The following is a 23674-nucleotide window of genomic DNA, read 5'->3' on the forward strand; positions in this document are numbered from 1 at the left end:
AGACACAGCCTTATTTTTAGATCTGGTTTCCCAATGTGGACTTCACAGTTTAACTAGAGAGGGACCTTTGACAAATCACTTAATCCAACAGCCTGATGTTCCTCTTTTGTCCAATGGAGGGTCTGGCTCGGACGCTACAACTCGTATGGCCCAGGTCACAGGTGTGCTGGCAGGAATCAGCCTAAACCTACAGGTGTGGGGGTAGCCAAGCTCTGAAGACCTAGAGCTCTGCTCTGAATCTGCCAACTAATTGCTTTGTGGCCCTGGGCAGGTTACTGAGCCACTGGCAAGTCAGTCTCCAAGGCTGTCAATTGGTATTTACCTCATAGAGAGCTATAAAAGCTCAGTGAGATAAAGCACAAACACTGCCTCTCTCTGTGCCAGATGGCAGAGATGCCCTCATCTTCGGGCATCTTCCCAAAGATGAATGGCAGCTTTCACTGCTTTCAACACCAAAACACGTGTCAGTGCTTCCGAGTTGCTCTATATCCCAGTTTATGTCACAGCAATAGCAGCAGGCACTCCTGTAGCATCTCTTATGTGCTGATCACATTCCGAGTATTTCATAACTATGTATTTAACCCTCCCAAACCCATAAGGTTAATACTGTTATTTCCATTTTTCAAAAGAGTAAATAGGCCCCCAAAGGCTAAGAAACTTGCTCAAAATCATGATTACTGAAGAGCATAACAGTCTTAACTACTATCAAACAGGCTTATGATTGTTTTCAAATATCTGTATTTACAGTATGGATACTTTCAAGTATCTGTATTTACAGATATGGATATAAATGATATTTCCCTCTATTCTGATAGCTCCTCAATTTTAATACCTGATACCAAGATCTCTTTCTTGCCAAGATTTTAAAAATTAAGATTACTTTGATAAACACTCAATTTTCACTCTACCACTTACTTTAAAAACCTAGAGTGAGTGCCAGATGGAAACTTGTTTTAAAGGAGCCTGTATTAAAAAAAAAAAAAATTAAAAAAAAAAAAGGAGCCTCTATAAAAAGAGTGAACAGTCAAGGGAACAGAATAGAGAACCCAGAAGTGGACCCTCAATGCTATGGTCAACTCATCTTTGACAAAGCAGGAAAGAATATCTAATGGAAATAAGACAGTCTCTTCAACAAATGGTTCTGGGAAAATTGGGCAGCTACATGCAGAAGAATGAAACTGGACCATTTCCTCATACAATACACAGAAACAGACTCAAACTGGATGGAAGACCTAAATGTGAGACAGGAATCCACTAAAATCCTAGAGGACAACATAGGCAACACCCTCTGTGACCTCAGCTGCAGCAACTTCTTGCTAGACATGTCTCCAAAGACAAGGGAAACAAAGGCAGAAATGACCTACTGGGACTTCATCAAGATAAAAAGCTTTTGCACAGCAAAGGAAAGAAAAGACAACCAACAGAATGGGAGAAAGTATTTGCAAATGACATACCAGATAAGGGGCTAGTATCCAAGATCTATAAAGAAATTATCAAACTCAAAACCCAAAAAACCAATAATCCAATCAAGAAATGAGCAGAAGACATGAATAGCCCTTTCTCCAAAGATGACCTACGCATGGCCAACAAGCACATGAAAAAAATGCTCCACATCACTCGGCATCGGGGAAATACAAATCAAAACTGCAAGGAGATCCCACCTCACACCATGGCTCAACTGAACAAGTCAGGAAACAGCAGGTGTTGGCGAGGATGCAGAGAAAGGGGAGCCCTCTTGCACTGTTGGTGGGAAGGCAGGCTGGTGCAGCCGCTCTGGAGAACCATGTGGAGGGTCCTCAAGAAGCTGAAAATAGAGCTGCCCTACGACCCAGCAACTGCACTGCTGGGGATTTACCCCTAAGATACAAATGCAATGATCCGAAGGGGCACCTGCACCCCAGTGTTTAGAGCAGCGATGTCCACAAGAGCCAGACTATGGAAAGGGCCCAGATGTCCATGGGCAGATGAATGGATAAAGAAGATGTGGTCTGTAGACACACAATGGACTATCACTCAGCCATCAGAAAGAATGAAATCTTCCCACTTGCAGTGACGTGGATGGGACTGGAGGGCATTATGCTGAGTGATAGAAATCAATCAGAGAGAGCCAATTATCCTACGATCGCCCTCATCTGTGGAATTTAAGAAACAAAACAGAGGATCATAGGGGAAGGGAGGGCAAAATAAAACAAGATAAAATCAGAGGGAGACAAACCGTAAGAGACTCTTAATCACAGGAAATAAACTGAGGGCCTCTAGAGGGAAGGGGGTGACGGGGTAACTGGGTGATGGGCATTAAGGAGGGCACGTGCTGTAATGAGCGCAGGGTGTTTTTTAAGACTGATGAATCACTGAGCTCTACCTCTGAAACCAATAATACATTATATGTTAATTAATTGAATTTAAATAAAATAAAAACAGAAAACAAAACAAGAGTGAATGGTGGGCAGCCTGGGTGGCTCAGTGGTTTAGCGCTGTCTTCAGCCCGGGGCCTGATCCTGGAGACCTGGGATCGAGTCCCATGTCGAGTCCCATGTTGGGTCCCATGTCCCTGCATGGAGCCTGCTTTTCCCTCTGTCTCTCATGAATAAATAAAATCTTTTAAAAAAAGTTCTGTAATGGATGCAATCTTGTCTCGATCGGTTTCAGAGGCCTCTGAACCTTTGTACAACACGTATGTCCCAAAGGCCAGGGACGGGTGATACTCCTTGGCACCCACCAGAGAGCCTGGCACATTGTCTTGCCTGTGGCAAGTCTTGCAAAGGTACCATGGTCAATGCAGTAATTTTCAGGATATTCATTGCTGGTCATGCGACCTTTTTTTTTTTTTTTTTTTCAATAAAAATTTCAGTGTAAAATCCAATGTAAAAAGTTAAAGCTGAGCTGCTGTGGGTTAGGGAAGGAAAACCCAAGCTGTCTGTTTCCTTCCCTGTTGGAGTCCCAAGTCCCCCTAACAGGAGCCTCCAGGTTCTAGAGACCGTTTGAAAACTGAACTGGGGGTCTGATTTCTCACAGACCTGGGTATGAATTCCCAGCCCTGCCACTTCCTGGCTAAAGGTCTTGGGCATCTCATCTTTCTCCAAGTCTCAGTGTCCCATCTGTAAAACAGAGAGACCACCACTGAGTTCCCAGACTGATACCAGGATTTAAAAGAATGCATACAAGTAAGTATCCAGCCCATAGTAAGCATTCAATAAAGTGTAGAACTTTATTACTAATCCTCAAATACCCTTTTTTCTTCCTTTTAAAACTTTTTTTCCCCCAAGGACAGAGAACAGAATGTCCTATGGAAACATGATTCCCTCAGGGCTACAAATATTTAGTGCAGAGTTACGGGAGTCAAAATATTTTCCCTATTTATCACTGTTCTTTGAACAATCTATTAAAAAAAAAAAAAAAGCCCCATAATGACCAGAATCCTTCTAAAACTTGGTATTTTCAAGTGAGCACAAACTAAGATATCATAGATGTTAAGATACAGTAGAAACAGTCACCAGCAAGTGGTCTTCATCCTTGACCATACCTACAAGGGCATCCTGGGCACGCAGCTCCCATGCTCCAGCTCCTTCGGGCAGCAAACCTCACCAGGCCCCACAGGCTGTGGTCTATTTTTTCATTCACTATACCTAGAATTCCCATCCTTTCACCTGTCTGCTTGACAACATTCAAAGCATCAGCTCCCCTGATAAGCCTTTCTCCATTTTATCAAGCATCCTGGAAGTTAGGCCTCTGAATGACCATTGCCCCATTACGGTGCTTTTCCCATTAAAGGGATTGGGTGTAGGGCCTCCAGCTCTAGTTCCTACAGAGAAAGGTCCAGGCCTCGTCGCTCTTCGTATCCTGTCACACGGATTCCAGTAGACAACAGGAGCTCCCTGAATATTTGAATCAATATATAAGTAAATCACTAAGAGACAAATTTGGGTTAATGACCCAAATCTACTAGTTACCAAGATGAAAGTTTGGGTCATTAAGTGCTTCATCTTTGAAATCTGTTTGTTCTCAGCTCTGAAATGGAAATGTAAAGAATTTGGAGTCTTTAACATAGCTTAAATGAGGAAAACTTGTGAAGGGCCTAGCACAGTGCCTGAGATGTAACAAGTGCTCTGTAAATAGCCCTTGCATTTCTTTCATTTCCCATCCTCGCTGTTCCTCCCAAATAGCCTCCCTTGAAAATGATTAAGTTCCTTCTCAGTGCTGCCACTACCACCTGGAAATGCAAATGGTTGTATTTCATAAGAACAATATTCCAACATTATTTTTAAGTAGCAAGTATCTGTGCACCGTTGGTGGGAATGTCAAATGGTGCAGCCATTATGGAAAACAGTATGGTGGCTCCTCAAAAAAAAAAAAAAAAAAGTTAAAACTAGAACTACTATATGATCCAGCAATCCCACTTCTGGATATATATCCAAGAGAAATGAACTCATTATCTCCAAGAGGTATCTGTACCCCTATATTTAGTGCAGCATTATTCACACCAGCCAAGGCATGGAAACAGCCTAAGTGCCCACGTGCCCACAGATGGATGAATGGATAAACAAAACACATATATAGTAAAACACATACTATGTATACAGTCTATTATAAATATTTTAAATTGCCTGTTACATTTAAATTTTCTATGATATATAATGGGATACAAGTTATTCAACCACAAAAAGGAGACCCTGTCATTTAAGACCACATGGATGAAATCTGAAGGCATTATGCCAAAGGAGGTCAGACATAGATAAATATTCTATAATCTCATTTATATGTGGAATCTAAAAAAAAGCAAAACTCGCAGAGTGGATTGGTGATTGCCAAGGACCAGGGAGCATGGGAAATGGGGAGATGCTTATCAAGTGGTAAACTTCTAGGACAAGTTCTGAGGATCTAATGTATGGCATGGGGACCATAGTTAATGATACTGTATTATATACTTATATCTCAGTACAGCTGGGAAAAAAGTATCTGTTTCTACATCCTCCAGCATTACTTTCTGAATTCTAGGTTTATATTATAAATCTAGAATTATATATTATAAATTATTATAATATTAATATAATTATAAATTATTAATATAATTATAAATATTAATATAATTAATAATTATTATATTAATATTTATCAGTTTCTGTAGAAACTTTAATCACCAAAATTGCTGATTAAAAAAAATCCTTTCACGTGATCTGTGAGGGCAAAAAGAAAAGATAGTATGTGTTATACAGTATTGAAATTTTTTTTTTAAGATTTATTTATTCATGAGAGACACAGAGAGAGAGAGGCAGAGACACAGGCAGAGGGAGAAGCAGGCTCCCTGCGGGGAGCCGGACATGGGACTCGATCCCAGGACCCTGGGGTCACGACCTGAGCCGGAGGCAGATGCTCACCTGCTGAGCCACCCAGGAGTCCCTATTGAAACGTCTCTAATAAACGGTATTGGTAAAATAATCTTTACATTCTAAATGAACAATTCAATCCAATTATGGGATTTAAATCAGAAGTTTTCACATTGATAGTTCTTGGGAACTGCTATTTTTACAGACTTGATACTTCATCTTGTTGGTGTTCTCATTGTCTCAGTCCGGTGTGTATACTCTCACCACACTCCCCCCCGCCCCCCGCCCCGGAATGGCTGCACCACCTCATTTCTTAGAGGGTATCTTAACTTTACATTTCATTTTGTATTACAGTAATCAGAAAATTTCCAATCCAGAAAACAAATTTGTCATTTTCCCGTCAGGTATGAATCCCTAGGAGGATTCTGGCTCCTCCTGGATGAAGCAAAAAAAATCTTCAACAAAGCGTACAAGGTCCTCTCCTTGACCCTCCCACTTTGCCTCCTTTCCCCTCCACCCTCTCCTCTTCAGCCACACTGAACTTTGCGTTCCTCAAGGTCCAGATGCTCCTTCACCACCAGGCCTTTGAATGTGCTGTTTACGGCCTCACCTTCCCCCTCTCACCTGGCCGCCTGCAGGTCTCAGCCACGCGCATCTCTTTGCCGTGGCTCCCATACCTTATCTCCTGGGGGGGGGGGTCCTCTTCCCTCCTAATCACTTCTCAGGCCCTCAAGCCCATGAGGGCAGGGACCATGTTTAACTTCTTTATCTCTATATTCCTCTGCTAGCTAGTGTGTGCCACAAACCATATTAGGCCTTCCATAAATGTCCTCAGGATCAATGGAATAAATAGATCTACAGAACAATTCAACTCCCGTCACTCTAGGGCCCTCGATTTCCAGTGTTAGCAGTATTCCACATGGTGGGTTAGCCACGACCTCAGCAAGGAAAGAGTTAACACAGCCTGTTTCCTCCCTTCTTATCTCTGGGAACACCTGCAGTGGCAGTAAGGACCCCCAGCCAAACTCCGAGCACTGTACTCCTGAAATGTTCACTAATGAACGATGGGATTTTGTACCCCCACGTGCAGGGAAGGCCAGGACGCACCAGGCCAAAGTGTCGTTTAAAGTAAACACGAAGATTCATGAGGTGCACCTGGTATCTTGCAGAAGCCTGCACTCTGGATGGTTGCACAGTCACATGACCAGCTCCTCTGAAGGGCCCTGGACTGCCAAGACTTGAGTGGCCTTCCTTGGGTGGAGGGACAGTTCACAGCTGGAGAAAAACACCTATCCAGGGGGGCCTCACAGATTTTTAGGGAGAGTAAAGAAGCCAATGCCGACCTTTTGGGTCTTTGCCTATGTAGATCATTATGCTGCTGCTCCTAGTGGGTGGTCAAGGGGACCCCAAAACCGCTTCTTGAGATGCTGCCCTTCCTGGATGCCTGTGACCCCACTCTTACTTTTCCTCCTACTATATTGCTGCTTTTCATCTCCTTAACTGGCTTCTACCTTTACCAGATTCTAATGGCCTAGTGCCCTATAGCTCTATCCTGGTCTGTTATCTTTACTCACTTTTAGTATTGAAACTCCTGGAACTGAAAATTATCTATATATCGATGACCCTCAAGTGTATTTGTTTATTTCTCTAGCCAACCTCTCCCCCAAACTCTAAACCCATACCCAACTACTGGTCATCCCCAATGATTGTCTACTAAGGGCTTCAACTTACAAAAATTGTCTCAATCAAACCTCTTGATTTCAACCCAAACTTGTCTTTTTCTAGTTGTCCCCATCTTGGTCAATCATACTCCCCACATTCAGTTAGCTAAGCACAAAAGCTAAAGGTCATTCCTGTTTTTTTTTTTTTTTTTTTCCCTCCTGATCTCCCCCTTTCCCCCTTCCCCTTCCAATCCATTAGCCAGTATTGTTGGCTTTATTTCTGGAATAAATCTCTAATCCTTCCACTTCCTTCCAGTTCTAATACACCATCTTAATCAAAATCACCGCCATCACCATTTGCTTGGATTATAATAACTGGATTATTCTCTCTGCTTCTATACTTGCCCCTTTCTAATTCTCTATTCAGCAGCCAAAGTTACTTTTTGAAAAATCTGCCTCAGTTTATATGGCTGTCCTTAAAACCCTCCAATGGTTCCCTATTATCCTCAGAACAGAATGAACTTTCTACGCTTGAATTGGCTTGCAAAGTACTCCACGATCTGTCCCTGCACGCACCTCCAATGTCACCCAATATAACTCTCTCTTTGCTCAGTATGCTCCAGCTTGCCTGGTTTTGCTTCTGTTCCTAGAACACAGCAATAACCCTGTCCACCTCAGGGCCTTGGCGATTGTTGCCCACTTCTGCATTTGGAACTAGTGTATGCTGTAGATCCCATAAACACATTTTGTGCACTTAAAAGTACATGTTCTTAAAACAAAAGATGACCAAGCCCAATTAAACTGTTTTTATTAAACCCAGAATGTGGTATATCCCAGTTTATCTTTGTTTCTTTAAAAACAGAGAGGAACTTACCAGTAGCAAATGATAAACCAGCTCGGCTTACCTCTAGGATGGTTAAGATTATTCAACCGAGTTCCTAAGAGTAATAGGAAAAAAAAATTTCTCCAATTGAGTAGCCTTTATCTGAAATTTAACTGCATGTACACCTGGTATTATTATTAAAGGGCATATAAATCTTTCTGATTAAAAAGTAATGGGGAAGCTGTTGAATTGCTGCATGTTAAAACGATCTGTGTGCTCTACACATCTGGAGGCATCTATACTCACAAAAATGACTACTACCCCCTGCTTTTAAGAAGATATTAATGGGTGGAACTTACTGAGTTACCAATGGTGGGCAAGGGAATGAATATTTAGTAGGACCTAAAAACTAAGGTTCTTCCACAGTCTGTCTACCTGGGAATTTCCAGTACCTGTGCCTTTCTGATCCACTCCAAGCAAGGATAATTAAACATGCTGGAGGTCTTCATCTTAAATCTGTACAACATTCCTGAGCGTGGATGGGAAAAAAAAGACACTTTGAATCGAGAGGTTTACATTCTCTGCTGAACTGTCAGGGGGTAGGGGGCAGATTTCATCACAGGATTCTTTTCCTCTCTTTTTAAATTCTCTAAATAGACACTTAAATTGTCTTTGCACTGTTCAAATAAAACAAGGGATATTTACTCAAAGTCTTCTTACAGGAGGAGCATGCATATCTCCTATATTTACTCTCTTTTAATACATGTTTAGTTAGCATTTGGGGGACCCGATGACTCTAGGCTTGTCAGAATAATTCAATTATCCCCTTCACTGCCTGAAGACACTCATGTCCTCCTACCACCTCCAACACCCCGGTGACTTAACCTGGAGCTGCGGCATCAACCTCTCCAACTTAGGTTATTTGTCATAAAAAGAGCAATTCAACAGTTTCCTCATTACTGTTTAATTAGATTTATTTACACCATAATACTACTTTCAGATACAGGCTACTCAACTGGGGAATGCATTTTTTTTTCTATTTTTAATTTTTTTCTATTTTCTATTTATTTTTTTCTTAGACACTCAAATACCATAAAAATACCATAAAATACTTGACAGACTAAAGTACTTACTACATACAATTTATGTACCGATACAAAGTTGTATACCTAAAGCTGGAGATGGGAAATGTAACTGCATAAAAGCATATAGTGTAATAAGGTGACTGTGTTCTATACTGTATGAAAGTAGATTTATATTCATGTTTCACTTACTATGGGTGGAAAAACTCTTTAGGGTTGACACCAGTGCTCGTCCTTTCAGATGCACACATCCAGGCCTAGGATATGAAGATGAACACAGCCTGAACCCTTCCCCCAAGTGCAAACGGAGCTAAAGCCCCCGAAGGTGCTAGGAAGAGGAGTACAGGGAGATGCTAACTCTGCCCGAGGGATGGAGAAAGGCTTCCAGGGAGAGTTAACATTTAGAACTAAGCCGTAATGAACTGAATGAGTGATCAAAAGGCCTGGGACACCCATTCCCACTCTAAAAATGGGACATTGTACTAAATTTCGTCTGTGTTCATAACATAGTTGTGTTCTTTGTCAGAAAGTTATCTTAGGCATGTATTTGGATAATTGTTTATGTTTTGCTCAAGTATGGTTCTAGGTTCCTCAGAGATTTCTATCAGAGAAATTAAAAATCTGGGAAAGCAAGTGGTGGGAAGCTCTTTACTTAGAAGGGGGATTTCCTTGGTTTCTTCCACTGAACTCTGCGAAAGGGTAACCCTTCCCAATACACGAGCACGCCTGCTCATGCCTTTATTACCCCCCCCCCACGAAGGCTGTTGTTATCTGCAGCTCTGGGTAAGTTCACGATAAGTCCTTTAAAGGACTTTAAAGACAGTTTAAAGGCAATTTGTTTGAAGTTGGCAGCCTTTTTCTGATGGAGACCAAGCCCTCCAGCTGAGCTTGCTGCAGCTATTATGCCATGGGTCACAGACCAGAAAGTTTGTACTTTAAAACATCTGACATGCAGCAATCCTTACAGAGATGAGAAACACTCTTAATGTGCAACTCCTATCTGTTTCCTTTTATTATTTTTTTGATTTAAATTCAATTTGCCAACATATAACACCCAGTGCTCATCTCATCAGGTACCCTCCTCAGTGCCCATCACCCAGTTACCCTTCTGCAACCCTTTGTTTCCTAGACTTAGGGGTCTAATTTTTCCCCACTCAGTTCCCCCCCTTCCCTTGTGGTCCCTTTCACTACTTCTTATATTCCACATATGAGTGAAACCAATGATAATTCTCTTTGAATGACTCATTACACTCAGCATAATACCCTCCAGTTCCATCCACATCGAAGTAATTGGTAGGTATTTGTCTCTTCTGATGGCTGAGAAATATATATACATATTAATATATATTATACATATCTGTCAAACCTAATCATCTGTCAAACCTAATCATGGCTCCTTCCACAATTTGGCTATTGTGGGCATTGCTGCTTTGAACATTGGGGTGCAGGGGTCCCGTTATTTCTCTACATTTCTATCTTTGAGATAAATACCCAGTAGTGCAATTGCTGGGTTGTAGGGTAGCTCTATAACTAACTTTTAACCAAACCCAAATTAGGATGTAGTAACTTCTCAGCAGACCACTATACTCTATTACATTCAATCACCAAGGAGCTAGGAGGAACACCAATTGCTTTAAATCACTAGATAGGACCATCTGATTTAATCGCTTTCTCAAAAAAAAAAAAAAAAAATCGCTTTCTCCTAACCCAGAGGCAAGTTGGAATTTGAAATAAACTTTTTTTCTTCCTTTAGAATTCTTTTTATCTTAGGTACTCTTAAAGAAAGGGGCATTCTAGATATATAAACTAAAAGAAGGAGACAGGACTAATGGCAGTTTTTATTGCTTGACTCCAGACACCGCTGTCACCGCCAGTGTTACCTCCAGACACACATATTCATTGATTAAGAACAGAGACCAAACACCTTTTGGATGCTGACTACATAAGCTTGAATCTAGGTCTGTGATTTTATTTTATTTATTTATTTTTTTTAGGTCTGTGATTTTACTTCCACAGTTCCTAACCCTATCAGTTTATGCCTCTTTTCTTCAGGTCCAATCTATCTTCCTTTACTATGCTGGCATAACACATTTACATACATGATTTCAAGAAGATCAATAGAACATTCAAATTATATAAAGATAAATAAAAGGAAAACAACTTAGAATAGAGTATGGGATCACTAGGTAAGAATTGGGGCATGATTCACTAGAAGACAGGAGAAAGTGAGATGATTATGTCCATGCCTGAAAGTCACCACTTGCATCTGCTACAAAGGCTGACTGATTCAGCTGCGTGGTCACTGGTGTCAGGGTTTTATGAATGTGAAGTCCCGCTCAGTCAAGTTCAGAGCTGCGGAAAATAGAATTTCCCCTCAACTGACATACAGTTACATTCCTGAAAAGTTCAGTTTATATTAAGACTATGGGAAAGTATTTTTATTTGTACATAAAACAGAATGTAGTTTTAGGTTCAGATAACTGTAAACTGGTCTTAGAGGGCATTAGGAAATGTGAGTGACAGCTTCTTTCCTCTGCATAACTATTCGTGCATTGCTGACAAGATCAGAAGACGGGTTCCGTCCCCCGCCCCCCCCCCCCCAAAGATTTTTAAGTTATGGCCTAAACCTCCAGCTCACATTTCCAAAATTCCCCCAGGGGGCGGTACTGCTCTTAAGGAGAATAGCCAGTCTCCGAAGAGATGGCATTTTGGTGGGTGGATGCCCCTTAAGTGTGCAAACCAGAATCTCAGAAGTCTCCTTTCACCTCATACTCAGAGTTTTGCATATAGAAAAAAAATTATCTTTACAACAAAAGATGGAATCTGAACTGGTTTAGATGAAACCGAATACTTAAAGGGGGTCAAGGAATTCCACAGAGGATCACTTAACACATTAAAAAAAATTAATATAAGACTTTTCTTGGATGATTGAGGATGCTTGTCAACTTTTTCAGATCAAGGGTCAGAGGCAAGATGGGGTGGGCAGGACATACAGAGCGGAGGAGGTAAGGAACAGGGCAGAGGAAAAAGTAGCTGGAGAAACTTTATAGTAAAGAAGGTTCAGTATTTGGCACAAGGCAGACATTGGTTTCAATCACTTACTGAAAATTTGGTTCCTCTGTCATTTACTATGTACAACTCATTTAATCTCAATTCTTCATGTGTAAATTGGATAATAATGGTATTTCAAACCACTGTTAGAATCACCAGGTGAAACACGTAACGTACCAGCCAAATAGTAAAACTTACTTGATGTTGGCTGTCATTATTTTTTAAAAGTCTCAAATGCCACTTGTCCCTAAAGTGTTGCTGTTTAGATATGTTTGAGACTTGGAATAAAAATAGTTACTAGATCTAAGAAGCAGAGTAAAATTCTATGTCACTTTGTGGATATTCGGTCTCACATTCCTCTTATAAAACATAGAACAAACGTAGGGGAAGTCTAAATCATTTATTTTTATTTTTATTTATTTATGATAGTCACACACACACAGAGAGAGATACAGAGACATAGGCAGAGGGAGAAGCAGGCTCCATGCACCGGGACCCCGACGTGGGATTCGATCCTGGGTCTCCAGGATTGCGCCCTGGGCCAAAGGCAGGCGCCAAACCACTGTGCCACCCAGGGATCCCTAAATCATTTCTGCATTTAAAAGAAAGGCAGATCTTTAAGAAACCTTGAATGGTCACAAACAAAGCTAATATTTGTAATAGGTTTCAGAAAAGGATTTTGCCTTTTAAACTGTTCAAGGAGCAGAAAGGTTTGCCAAACCAATATAGCTTTAAATCACATACATTACAGAAGTTCTTAGATTTTAATGGTTTTCTTGATATTTGGTCAATATGTCAGTATTTACATCATAATAAGCATTTTAGGGACACCGGGGTGGCTCAGTCAGGAAAGCATCTTAGTTTAAGTCAGTTAAACTCTTGATTTTGGCTCAGGTCGTGGTCTCAGAGTCATGAGATGGAGAATGTCAAGCAGGCTCACTCTCCCTCTGCCCCCACCCTTGTTTGTGTGCATATGTGCCCCCTCTTGCTCAAGAAAAAAAAAAAAAAGAACATTTAATACAGGGTCCCAAGCAAAGTGGCTTTATGATCACACTTGAGAGATGGAGAGTGTGATAGAAAGGCAAATGTTGTGGCAACGTTTTATACACAATGTTCTCTTCTGAGGGAAAATCATCAGCTAAAATCTACCCCCATCCAGGATGGTGGACAAAGATCTGTGTAGGAGAACACAGTACATGCCTCTTTGGGGCAGGAGTCTAAACCAATTCTCGGGTTGGGGGAGGGGGTTACTGAGCATCTGAAATGGTTATTACTCCCGGCACAGTAGTTCAATTAATATCTATCGAATGAATACGTGAAGGTAAGTGTTGTTGGGAGAAAATCATGAGAAATACTCCCCTATTCATTAAACAATGAAAATTTGAGCCTTCAATAATCCTTATTATTATGCCTTTTATAAGAAGGCAACATAAGATCTACCCTCTTAGGACATTTTTAGGCCTACAGTACAGTGTCGTTAACCATGGGTGCTAGGCAGGAAAGTAGGCCTCCCTCTACAACAGGTTCATCTTGTACAACCCAAACTCCATACTGACAAATACCACAGTCACCTTTCAAACCACTAACGTCCATACTGATTTATGAAGAAAAGAAGATTTAGAGAAGTTGTTTTCTCTTAGCATACGTTTCTTATAAGATCATAAAAGTCAAGACAATCTCTTTGGGAAAGCAATTTGGTTACATGTATCAAATACATTAAACTGCCTACAATCTGGTAGTTTCCTTTGGGGCAACTTCTCCCTCTGTAGCAGCTACTGTATCCCCAGCAGCAGCTTTGATGTAGCACTTACTATGTGCCCCAATTATCCAGCAACTGCAGGTCACACTGCTACAGAGTAGAGGGTCTAGAATTTGCACTCGGTCCTGAGGTTCCAAAGTCCACATCCCAACAACTTTTGCTGTCTTAGCTATGAAGATGTCTACACGATGGCATTGTTTCTAACAGGAAAACTTTACAAACTACATGCCCATCAGTGTACAAGTTAAATAGACACTAAGATATCCATTGGTAGGACACAAGGCAGGCATTAAAAGTCAAATTTTGGAAATAACACGGTTTGCATGGACAAACACGATCATCAGCTTAGCGCAAGGCAGGGAAAGGCGCAGAACAGCACACCCAGTGGTTTTAGCCTACCAAAGGTTTGCTTTGTGCAGTGAGATTTGAATTTCCTTCTTGGTGCTTTGCTGTATCTTCCAAATTCTCTAAATGAACTCGGATTCTTTTTGCACGCAAAAAAAAAAAAAAAAAAAAAAAGTTACTAACGATGTCCGTCTAGGGCAGCACAGCCCAATCAACATATGCTGCAAGCCGTATCATGTAAAATGTTCTAGTAACTGTGACTGCATTAACAAAAGTAAAGAAGCAGGTGAAATTTTAAATATACTTTTAACCTATAGTTCTAAATTATTTCAACAAGTGATCAACACAAACATTAAGATTTTTGTTTTTTGGGTTTTTTTGTTTTGTTTTGTTTTTTTTGCATTAAGGCTGCAAAATCACTTTCAGCACGTCTCAATTTTCCCTAGTCACATTCCAACTGCTGGATAGCCGGGTGACTCCTACTGTGATGGACAACCCAGCTGTAGATCTTCGGCAGAAGCTATACTTTCAAATCAAACGTGCCCAAACCAGGACTCTGAAACCCTCCACTAACAACTTCAGTCTCCATGTAGCTATCTACATCTGTTCAAACTGCTTCTTTAAAGGGCAAAGAGAGGTGCTTGGGAGGTACACGGATCTGTATTCGCATCCTCTAACACTTACTGGCTGTGTGAGCTTCAGCAAGTTAATTAAAAAAAAAAAAAGGCACAGGAAGTTAAAGATTTTGTTTATTTATTCATGAGAGACAGGGAGAGAGAGGCAGAGACACAGGCAGAGGGAGAAGCAGGCTCCATGCAGGGAGCCCAATGTGGGACTCGATCCCAGGTCTCCAGGATCACGTCCTGGGCCGGAGGCAGGTGCTTAACTGCTGAGCCACACAGGGATCCCCCCCTGTGCCTTATTTGACCTGTTTTGTAAACTCAAGGGTAACAATACCTACTCAGGAGTTGTTGAGATTGAAGTGATGTATTAAAACCTGTAAGGTGGAAAGCACTTGCTAATAGATTTTTATTATCTACTCCTTGCCCTTTGCAACCTTCTTTATTCAGATAAAGGTTAGACTTAGCAGGATAGAAAATTCTTAAAACTGAGATGGCAGAAAAATCTCATTTTAAATGGTCCTAAAACTAGAAAAAGAAATACTCATTCACTGTTGGGAATGTAGACTGGTGCAGTCACTCTGGGAAAACAGAATGGAGGTTCCTCAAAAAGTTACAAATAGAACTACCCTACCCTCCAGTACTTATACTACTGGGTATTTACCCCAAAAATACCAAGACACGAATTCAAAGGGGTATGTGTACCCCTATGTTTGTAGCAGCAGGATTCACAATAGCCAAGATAGGGGAGCAGCCAAGTGTCCACTGATTGAGGATTGGATAAAGAAAATATGGGGTGTGTGTGTGTGTGTGTATATATATATACACACACACACACACCGGAATATTATTTAGCCATAAAAAAATGAAATCGTGCCATTTACAACAATATGGATAGAGCTTGAGTGTGATGGTAAGCAAGATGTCAGTTGGAGAAAGACAAGTACCTTATGGTTTCACTCATATGTGGAGTTTAAGAAACAAAGGAAAAAGAGAAACAAGATCAAGAAATGGACTCATAGAAATCTGAGAGTTACCAGAGGGGAGGGAAGGGCAGGATAGGTGAGAAGGGGTGATGGGGATTAAGAGGGGCACTTGTGAAGAGCGCTGGGTGTTGTTTAGAACTGCTGAAAACTAGTATTACACTGTATGTTAACTAACTGGAATTAAAAAGCTAAAAAAAAAAAAGTGGTGGCAAAAAGAAAAATATAAATTTTTGGGGATGTGAAGAGGCTTGTTGGGGATTTGTTGTTTTTGTCCTTTAAAGGGGGCTACCTAGGGACGCCTGGATGGCTCAGGGGTTGAGTGTCTGTCTTCGGCCCAGGGCGCGATCCTGGAGACCCGGATCGAGTCCTGCATCGGGGTCCGTGCAGGGAGCCTGCTTCTCCCTCTGCCTGTGTCTTGGCCTGTCTCTCATGAATAAATAAATAAAATTTTTAAAAATAAAATAAAGGGGGCAACCTACTGGCAGGCAATGAATGGCACACAATTTTGCTTGCTTCCCACGGCTTTCACTCAGCAAATATTCATTTAACAAACATATAAATTACTGAATATGGGCCAACATCGCGCTAGACAGAGGGGGTTAGGAGTGGGGGGAAAAAGGGGTGGTGGTGGTGGTGGTATATTCACTTAACTAAATGGAGGAATGAGTAAACCACTGAATATTGTCCCTTTTCTAGTTTTTCTCAATTCGGTAGTCAGTTTTTTGAGTTGCTTCTCTTGTTTCACCTAGGATTTTGCTAGGTTATTAGATAACAGGGTTTCCTCCAAAAGGTTCAAATGAAATATGATCAGTATACTATGGATGAATCCGGGTGAAGGGTATATGTGGACTCAACTTTTGTGTAGGTTTCAAGCATTTCGAAATAAAAAATTGAAAAAAAAAACCCACCAATTATAATGGAAGATAATCATCACAACCTGTATCAAAACTTTTAAAGCAAAAAAAAAAAAAAAAAAAAAACTTTTAAAGCATCATGATTTGTAACAGATCAGAGCTACCTAGATGCCCCAAAAAGGTGAATGACTAAGACCATTCACATAGCCAAGAGGATAAAACACTATATAGCAGGCAACCAATTTACATCTGCAGACTTTGTCAGTTTGCAGAAATATGGAATGAAATCGTGTGAATTGAGGAGAAAGGCAGACTAGGATCCATGATTACAGCAACAAAAATACAGGTGATGTGCATTTACAAAACCTAAGAATATATTTGGCTTAAGAATATATTTGGAAATATTACTCTCTTCTAGGTATATTGCCCATGTTCATAATAAAAATAAATAATATGTATGGTAAAAGCTGTTTGCCAAGCAAATGTATCCCACACCAGAGGGTGGGACGGCCAGGGAAAACTGCCTATCTAGTGAAAAGGGTGTCAACAATTGAGCACTGATTTTCAATGGTCATGATATCACACATGCAGTGACACAGTGTACAGTTTAACACCCACCTCTTGGAACCTTTTTCCTAATCAGAGGAATTATTCAGAACAATATTCAACACAGCCATTTGACTACTGGTATCAGATTTTATTTTTACATGATAGTTTCTCAGTCCTTTAACCACAGGAGTACAGACATACAAAGGGGGGGAGGCTAAGGGCTCTCACTGTTACTGTGGTCTGATATCATGCAAGATGGATCGGTTCACATTAGGAAAGAGATTCCCCAATTGCCAAAACTTGCCAGATCACTCAGTACTTAAAATTAGCAACACCCTCATCATCTTGTGGTTTAAATGATGACTGAACAATAACTCAAGATAGTTGTGTTCCATATTTGCTTTATTAAGATAATTAGTATTCTTAGATCTCTTAAAATTGCTCTTCTTTAGCCCTAGGGGGAAAGGATTTCAAAAGGCTGAGTACATATGCTGATTCAAGACACGATTTCTCACATACCCAACCTCTATAATTTGGATTATTAGAGCAATATAGAGTAATTCTGACACCAACTCTCTGGCAACGTTGTTTGAAAAAGATATCATTACACACATGACCCAGCGTTTTTTATTTTGTACTGCATGTAAGTTTGTGTAATAGGTCTTCTTTAATATAAAAACCAGGACTTTAATTTTTTTTAAATGACTGAGAATATGGTAATTAAGAGACACTCCTTGCATCAAAGGCTCAGAGCTAAAATCTGGATGTAGAGTTTGAACGCACCTTATTAAGAGATGCATAAACTTGACCAAACTTTTGATTTAAGCATCAGGTAATCCCTTTAAAGGTCCCAACATAAAAACATTAAGAATGTTTTGATAAACTATTTGCCGCATCCTAGAGTATCTTTGCCTTTAAGTAGAGTGATCTGAATGCCAGTCCTGATGATAAAATCTACCATCTGGTGATCTTGAGTAAAACATTTAGTATCTCTCTGATTCAAATTCTTGTCTATAAAAACGAAACAACGTATAGTCATTTATACTTAATACATAGTTTCTAAATTAAAACAACGAAGCAATTAAATGATAAATGTGAAAATGCTCTTCCCAGTCATTGCTGGCATCCATTTATTATCAGGCAATCGTCCTATTCAAATGGGTGATTCTAAAACAGCTAGTAATCATGATCAGAGCCACTCTTTTGCATAACTTTAAGAGGTCTAATTACACAGGACACAAATCTTACCAATGATACTATTTAACGTTAAAGGAAACTTATAGAAATGATGGGTTTTTCTTAAAGATTTTATTTATGCATGAGAAAGAGAGAGAGAGGCAGAGGGAGGCAGAGAGAGACAGAGAGAGAGAGGCAGAGACACAGGCTCTATGCAGGGAGCCCGATGCGGGACTCGATCCCAGGACCCCGGGGTCACGCCCCGGGCCAAAGGCAGGCGCTCAACCGCAGAGCCACCCAGGGATCCCCAGAAATGATGGTTTTTGCATCACTCTAAGTCCTGGGGCTAATTGCACACGACGGAAACCTCACCGCCAGAACGGAATCCCTGCAGCTTACAGGAGACTTGAAAACCAAGTTAGCGAAGCCACACAGCTTACCTGCAAGTAAGGTAAGCCACAGCCTTACCTGCAAGCCACAGGTAAGGAAGCCAACAAGAAGGCAGCGCCAGGCGGTAGCAGCCGGACGCTCTCCGGACACAAAGTTCATCCACCAAGAAAAGCGAAAGGGCGCCCCTCGGGCAAGCGGCGCCAGCCCGACGGAAGGGCGTCCCTGACACGGGGGCTCGGTGACCGCGAAGGGCAGCGGAGGCGCTTGGTATCCATCAGGTCCTCCTCCTGCTCCCCACAGGGACGGCAGGACGCGCGGCGGCACCGGGGCCACCACGCCGGCACCGGGCGCCCCGGGGGCCGCAGGGCGGGGACGCGGCGCCGCGCGGCCGGGACGCGCCCTACCTTGCACCGACTTCCCGATGCTGTGTAAGCGGGTGATGGAGCTGTAGTTCCGGGCCACGGTCTTCAGGAACGCTTCCATCTGCTCCTGGTGGTGGTAGGCGAACTCCAGCGCGGCCGCCGCGGGCAGCAGCAGCCCCAGGCACAGGCGCGCGACCTGCATGCTCTGCGGGGACACGAGCGCGGCTGAGCGCACCGCCAGGCCCCCGTCCCCGTCCCCGTCCCCTACCTCGGGCCCTACCTCGGCCCCCCCCCGTCCCTCCCTCGGCCGCCCCCCCGCCGTCCCCAGCTCGGTCCCCAGCCGTCCGTACGTCGGGCCCCCGCGCCGTCCCCGTTCCCAGCTCGGCATCTCCCCCCCGCCCCTACCTCGGGGCCCCCCCGTCCCCATCTCCGGCCCCCCCCGTCCCCACCTCGGGCCCCACCGTCCCTATCTCGAGCCGCCCCACCATCCCTACCTCGGGCCCCCCCCCCGTCCCTGCCTCGGCCCCCGCGCCCCCTGCGCCCCGCTCCCGCGGAGGGAGCCTCGGAAGCCGCCGCGGGACCCGGTGCGAGCGGCGCCCGGGCAGCGCCCCCACCCCCCGCCCCGCCCTCCCCTCCCCTCCCCTCCGGGACCCCCGGCGGCTGCAGCGCGCACCCCGCTCGGCGCGCCCAGCTCACCCCTGCCCGGTGCGCACCGCCGCCCGCCGCCCGCCGCCCCGGGGACCCGACATATAGCCGCGCGGGGGACGGCCGCTCCCGGGCGCCGCCCCGCCCCCGCCCCTGACGGACGTCCCGCCCTCCCAGTCGGGCGCCCGCGGGTCCCCGGGGCGGGGCTGCCCTGCGCCCTGCGCCCTTCGCACCTGGGCGATCCCGGCCCGCGGCGGCGGGGACCCGGGGGGCGGCGGGGAGCGGGGGTGGGTGGGGGTCCCGGAGGCGCGGACCCGGGGGTGGGTGGCGGTCCCGGGGGTGGCGGCGAGGAGCGGCGGAAGACTGTCACGTCCCCAGGTTTTGCCGGCGCCCGAGGGCTGGAAGAGTGTCCTCCCCGCGAGCGGGGCTCCTGGCGGGGGGCGGGGGCTTTGGGTGTCGCCAGCTGCTGGGAGTTTGCAGCCGTAGAGCGGAGCCCCGGCTCACCTGGCGCCCCGGACGCGGGGAGAGCCCCACCTGGCCTCACGGGCCCTGAGCCCTGACTCACCTGGTGCCCCGGACGCGGGGAGAGCCCCTACCTGCCCTCACAGGCTCCTGAGTCCTTGGCTTCCTGGAGCCCCGGACGCGGGGAGAGCCCCACCTGGCCTCACGGGCCCCTGAGCCCTGGCTCACCTGGCACCCAGGATGCGGGGAGAGCCCCGGCTCACCTGGTGCCCAGACACGGGGAGAGCCCCTACCTGCCCTTACGGGCTCCTGAGCCCTTGGCTTACCTGGAGCCCCAGACACGGGGAGAGCTCCCCCTGCCCTCACGGGCCCCTGAGCCCAGGCTCACCTGGCACCCAGGATGCGGCGAGAGCCCCCCCTGCCCTCACGGGCCCCTGCGGCCGAGCTTAGGGCCCGCGCTCCCAACGGCGCCAGGCTGCCCAGCCCTGCGCTGGGATTCAGGTGTTGAAGTTTTAAATTGCCAATTGTGGAGTACAGAAAAATTTCTGACAAATTTATTTGGCGGATGAGATTGATTAAATCAGTTAAATTTAAAACTAGAAATCACATGGAAGAAAGCAAAGCTGCGATTTTTAAGTCCAACATTCCCTCCGCCAATCCTCCCTAGGCCAATTTCTTCCTTTCGTAAATGCTGCTTTCTGGGAGGACGGCCTGGTCTACATTTGCACTAGGGGTAACAAAGGTTGCACCCCAACCCGAGAGGCGGTCTGTGGTGAGGGCAAAGACCTCACGCACCTGTCACACATTACCTGTCAGTAATTGGAGGTTCATGCCAAGGGTCCAGCGAGTCTAAAAAGCTTGAAAAGCACTGATTTGGGATAACGTTCCTCTTCAACAGGTTAAAAATAGTAGTGTCCCACTGAAAACTAATTGAACAGAATTTCTCTCGATGAGGTCCTGGAAAGGACATTTTTTAAAAAGTGCCCTGAGTGAATCAAACATGCCATCAGGAGCTGAAACCTGCGACTGATTTGCCTGCCTCTTCTTTGTTGCGGATACAGACACTATTGTAGAACTGAGCTCCTGGGAACAATGAGGCCTCCTGTGATTCCCAGGCAGCAGAGCCTGGATGGATAAATCCCAAAACTAGCGGCACCCGATTTGGGTGCTAATCCATGCTCTGACTCTCAGTGGTTGTGTCAACTAGCTGTGCCATCGTTTCCTGGTCCTTAAAATGGAAATGATTCCACCTGCCTAACTAAAGTTGTAAGGACTATGCGAGGTGGTGTTTAAATTCTCTAGTTTCATTCACAGGCCTTTCGGCAGACTTCTAAGAGTCGGGGTTAACAGGACGTTGGGGTTTTGAGCAGCTTTTTAGAAAGTATGCAGCAGTGACTGTGCTAAATGTGGCTTGTACTAGATGGCTCGAAGAGGGTCTTTCACTGTTGTTCATCGACTCAGAGGCCTCCAAGCAGACAGAATGGGGTTGAGGAGGTCACATTTAGGCAAAGTTACTATAATAATGGGAAAAGATGCTGACAAGGAACAAAGGGAAAGCTTGCAGATCTGACCTCAGAAATGATTCATTTGTTATAGAAGAAAGTAGCAGCTCTAGGGTTTCCTTCAGTGGTGCTGGAGACTGGAGAAATGGTGGCTTTGTCGGTCCTGGGTGGACACCACAAGGGTTGTCCCAGAAAAACAAAGGGGTGAAGTATAATTGAAATTACGTTGAGGTTCATAGTAGGTAGGGAGGGAAGCAAATCTAGAGGAGAGCCAACCAGAGAATGGAGGTAGAGTACAGAGGATTGAGGGCTGAAGGTCTAAAACCTAGGGACTCCAAGTGTGGTCCAGGAACAGCATTGGCATCGCTGGTCAGCCCCTTGGAAAGGCAGGATCCCTTGGCCCACTACAAATCTACTGAATCAGAACGTGAATTTTAGTACAATTCCAATTAATTCATATGCATATTTGAATTTGATTTGCAAAAAAAAAAAAAAAAAAAAAAAAAAAAAAAAAAAAAAAATGAATTTGATTTGCACTGGTCTAGAGGTTGCAAAGGCTTAAGGTGTGATGAGGAAGAAGGAAAAATAGGTTGGTCTGATAGAGTAAAACACTAAAACATAAGATGTCAGAGGTGATCTTTCTAAATACAACACCACTAACAGTAAAACCCCAATAAAGAGGCTGATAAAAAAAAAAAAGAGCCGATAATTCGACAACAGAAAAAAGTTTACCTTCTGTAAAGGAAAACTCAGCATCAATGTTGACCAGAGAAATTACAAACTGGAAGAAAGAATGATTAGCTCTTACAAAATCAAGAATGGACAAAAGACATTAATTGGCAGCTCACAGAAGTTGTAGTACAAATGAGCAATAAACATAGCAAAAGCTACCAACTGGTTAGCAATCAAAGAATTCATAAGTTTATTTATTTATTTATTTTTGAATTCTTAAGTTTAAAGGGCAAAGTAGTATTATGTTTTGCTTTCCATTAAGAAAGATGTAAAAGATGGAGAGCACTTGGACAAGATCTGAGGAAATGGCATTTCTGCTGTTTAAATGATACTATGACTTGAGACAACACTTCTGGAGGCTATCTGGGAATAGGTCTCAACATTTAAAATATATTCTTTTCTAGGAATTTAAGCTATGCAGGTAATTCAAAGAAGTGCTGAGTTTATGTGTTAGGATCTTTATTAATACCACTGGTTTTGTTTTTTTTAAGATTTTATTTATTTGAGAGAGAGTGAGCGAGAGAGCAGAGCGCAAGTGGGGGGAGGGGCAGAGGGAGAGGGAAGAGCAGACTCCCCAACTCCCTATGGGGCCCAACATGGGGCTCGAGTCCAGGACCCTGGGATCATGACCTGAACCGAAGGCAGATGCTTAACTGACTGAGCCACCCAGGCGCCCTTAACAGCATTGTTTTTAATTGTAAAAAAAAATAGATAAATGTAAATGTCGAATAATAGCAGATTGATTGTATCAGTGGTTCTCAACTGGAGCAAGATTGCCCACAGAAGACATTTGGAATAGCTGGAAATGTTTTTTAAAAAGATTTTATTTATTTATTTATTTATTTATTTATTTATTTATTTATTTATTTATTTATTTATTTATGGAGTGGGTATGCACAGGCTTGCAGGCATGGGGGGTGGGGAGGGGCAGAGGGGGAGCGATGGGGGGTGGGGAGGAAGAAGGACAGACTATTGCACTGAGCACAGCATGATATAGAGCTGGATCTCAGGATTCTGAGATCATGACCTGAGCCGAAATCAAGAGTCTGAGATGCTTAACTGACTGAGTCACCCAGGGGCACCCTAGCTGGAAACATTTTTGGTTGTCAGGACTAAGGGGATGGTGCTACTGGCATGTAACCTGTAAATGGCAGGGATGCTGCAAAACATCCTACCATGTACAGTACAGGCTCCATAATAAATTGTCCAGCCTCAAATATTAGTGCTGAGGTTGACACATCCTGGGTTAAATAAAGAATATTACATCCATAAAATAAATTATTTTTCAGCTATAATAATGATGATGCAGATCTGTATTTATGGGCTTGGAAACGTAAATCATCGAGTGGCA

The 23674-nt window shown here is 43.6% G+C and overlaps 1 protein-coding gene across 4 annotated transcripts in view; it reads right to left on the bottom strand.

The window, feature by feature from the left end:
• CPM (carboxypeptidase M) overlaps positions 1-19756 on the bottom strand; it is a 93051-nt gene extending 73295 nt beyond the window's left edge. For 2 of the 4 annotated variants that reach the window (XM_072843212.1, XM_072843210.1), the window contains exons 1-2: positions 19679-19756; positions 19025-19187 (exon numbers count right to left, since the gene is read on the bottom strand). In XM_072843212.1, the coding sequence (XP_072699313.1) occupies positions 19025-19184 (160 nt within the window). In that variant the 5' untranslated portion in view covers positions 19185-19187; positions 19679-19756. The other 2 variants (XM_072843211.1, XM_072843213.1) reach the window with 2 other exon arrangements.
• Between the last annotated feature and the right edge of the window lie 3918 nt (positions 19757-23674).

The sequence above is a fragment of the Canis lupus genome, chromosome 11 (genome assembly GCF_048164855.1).
Source record: "Canis lupus baileyi chromosome 11, mCanLup2.hap1, whole genome shotgun sequence".
Lineage (NCBI taxonomy): Eukaryota > Metazoa > Chordata > Mammalia > Carnivora > Canidae > Canis > Canis lupus.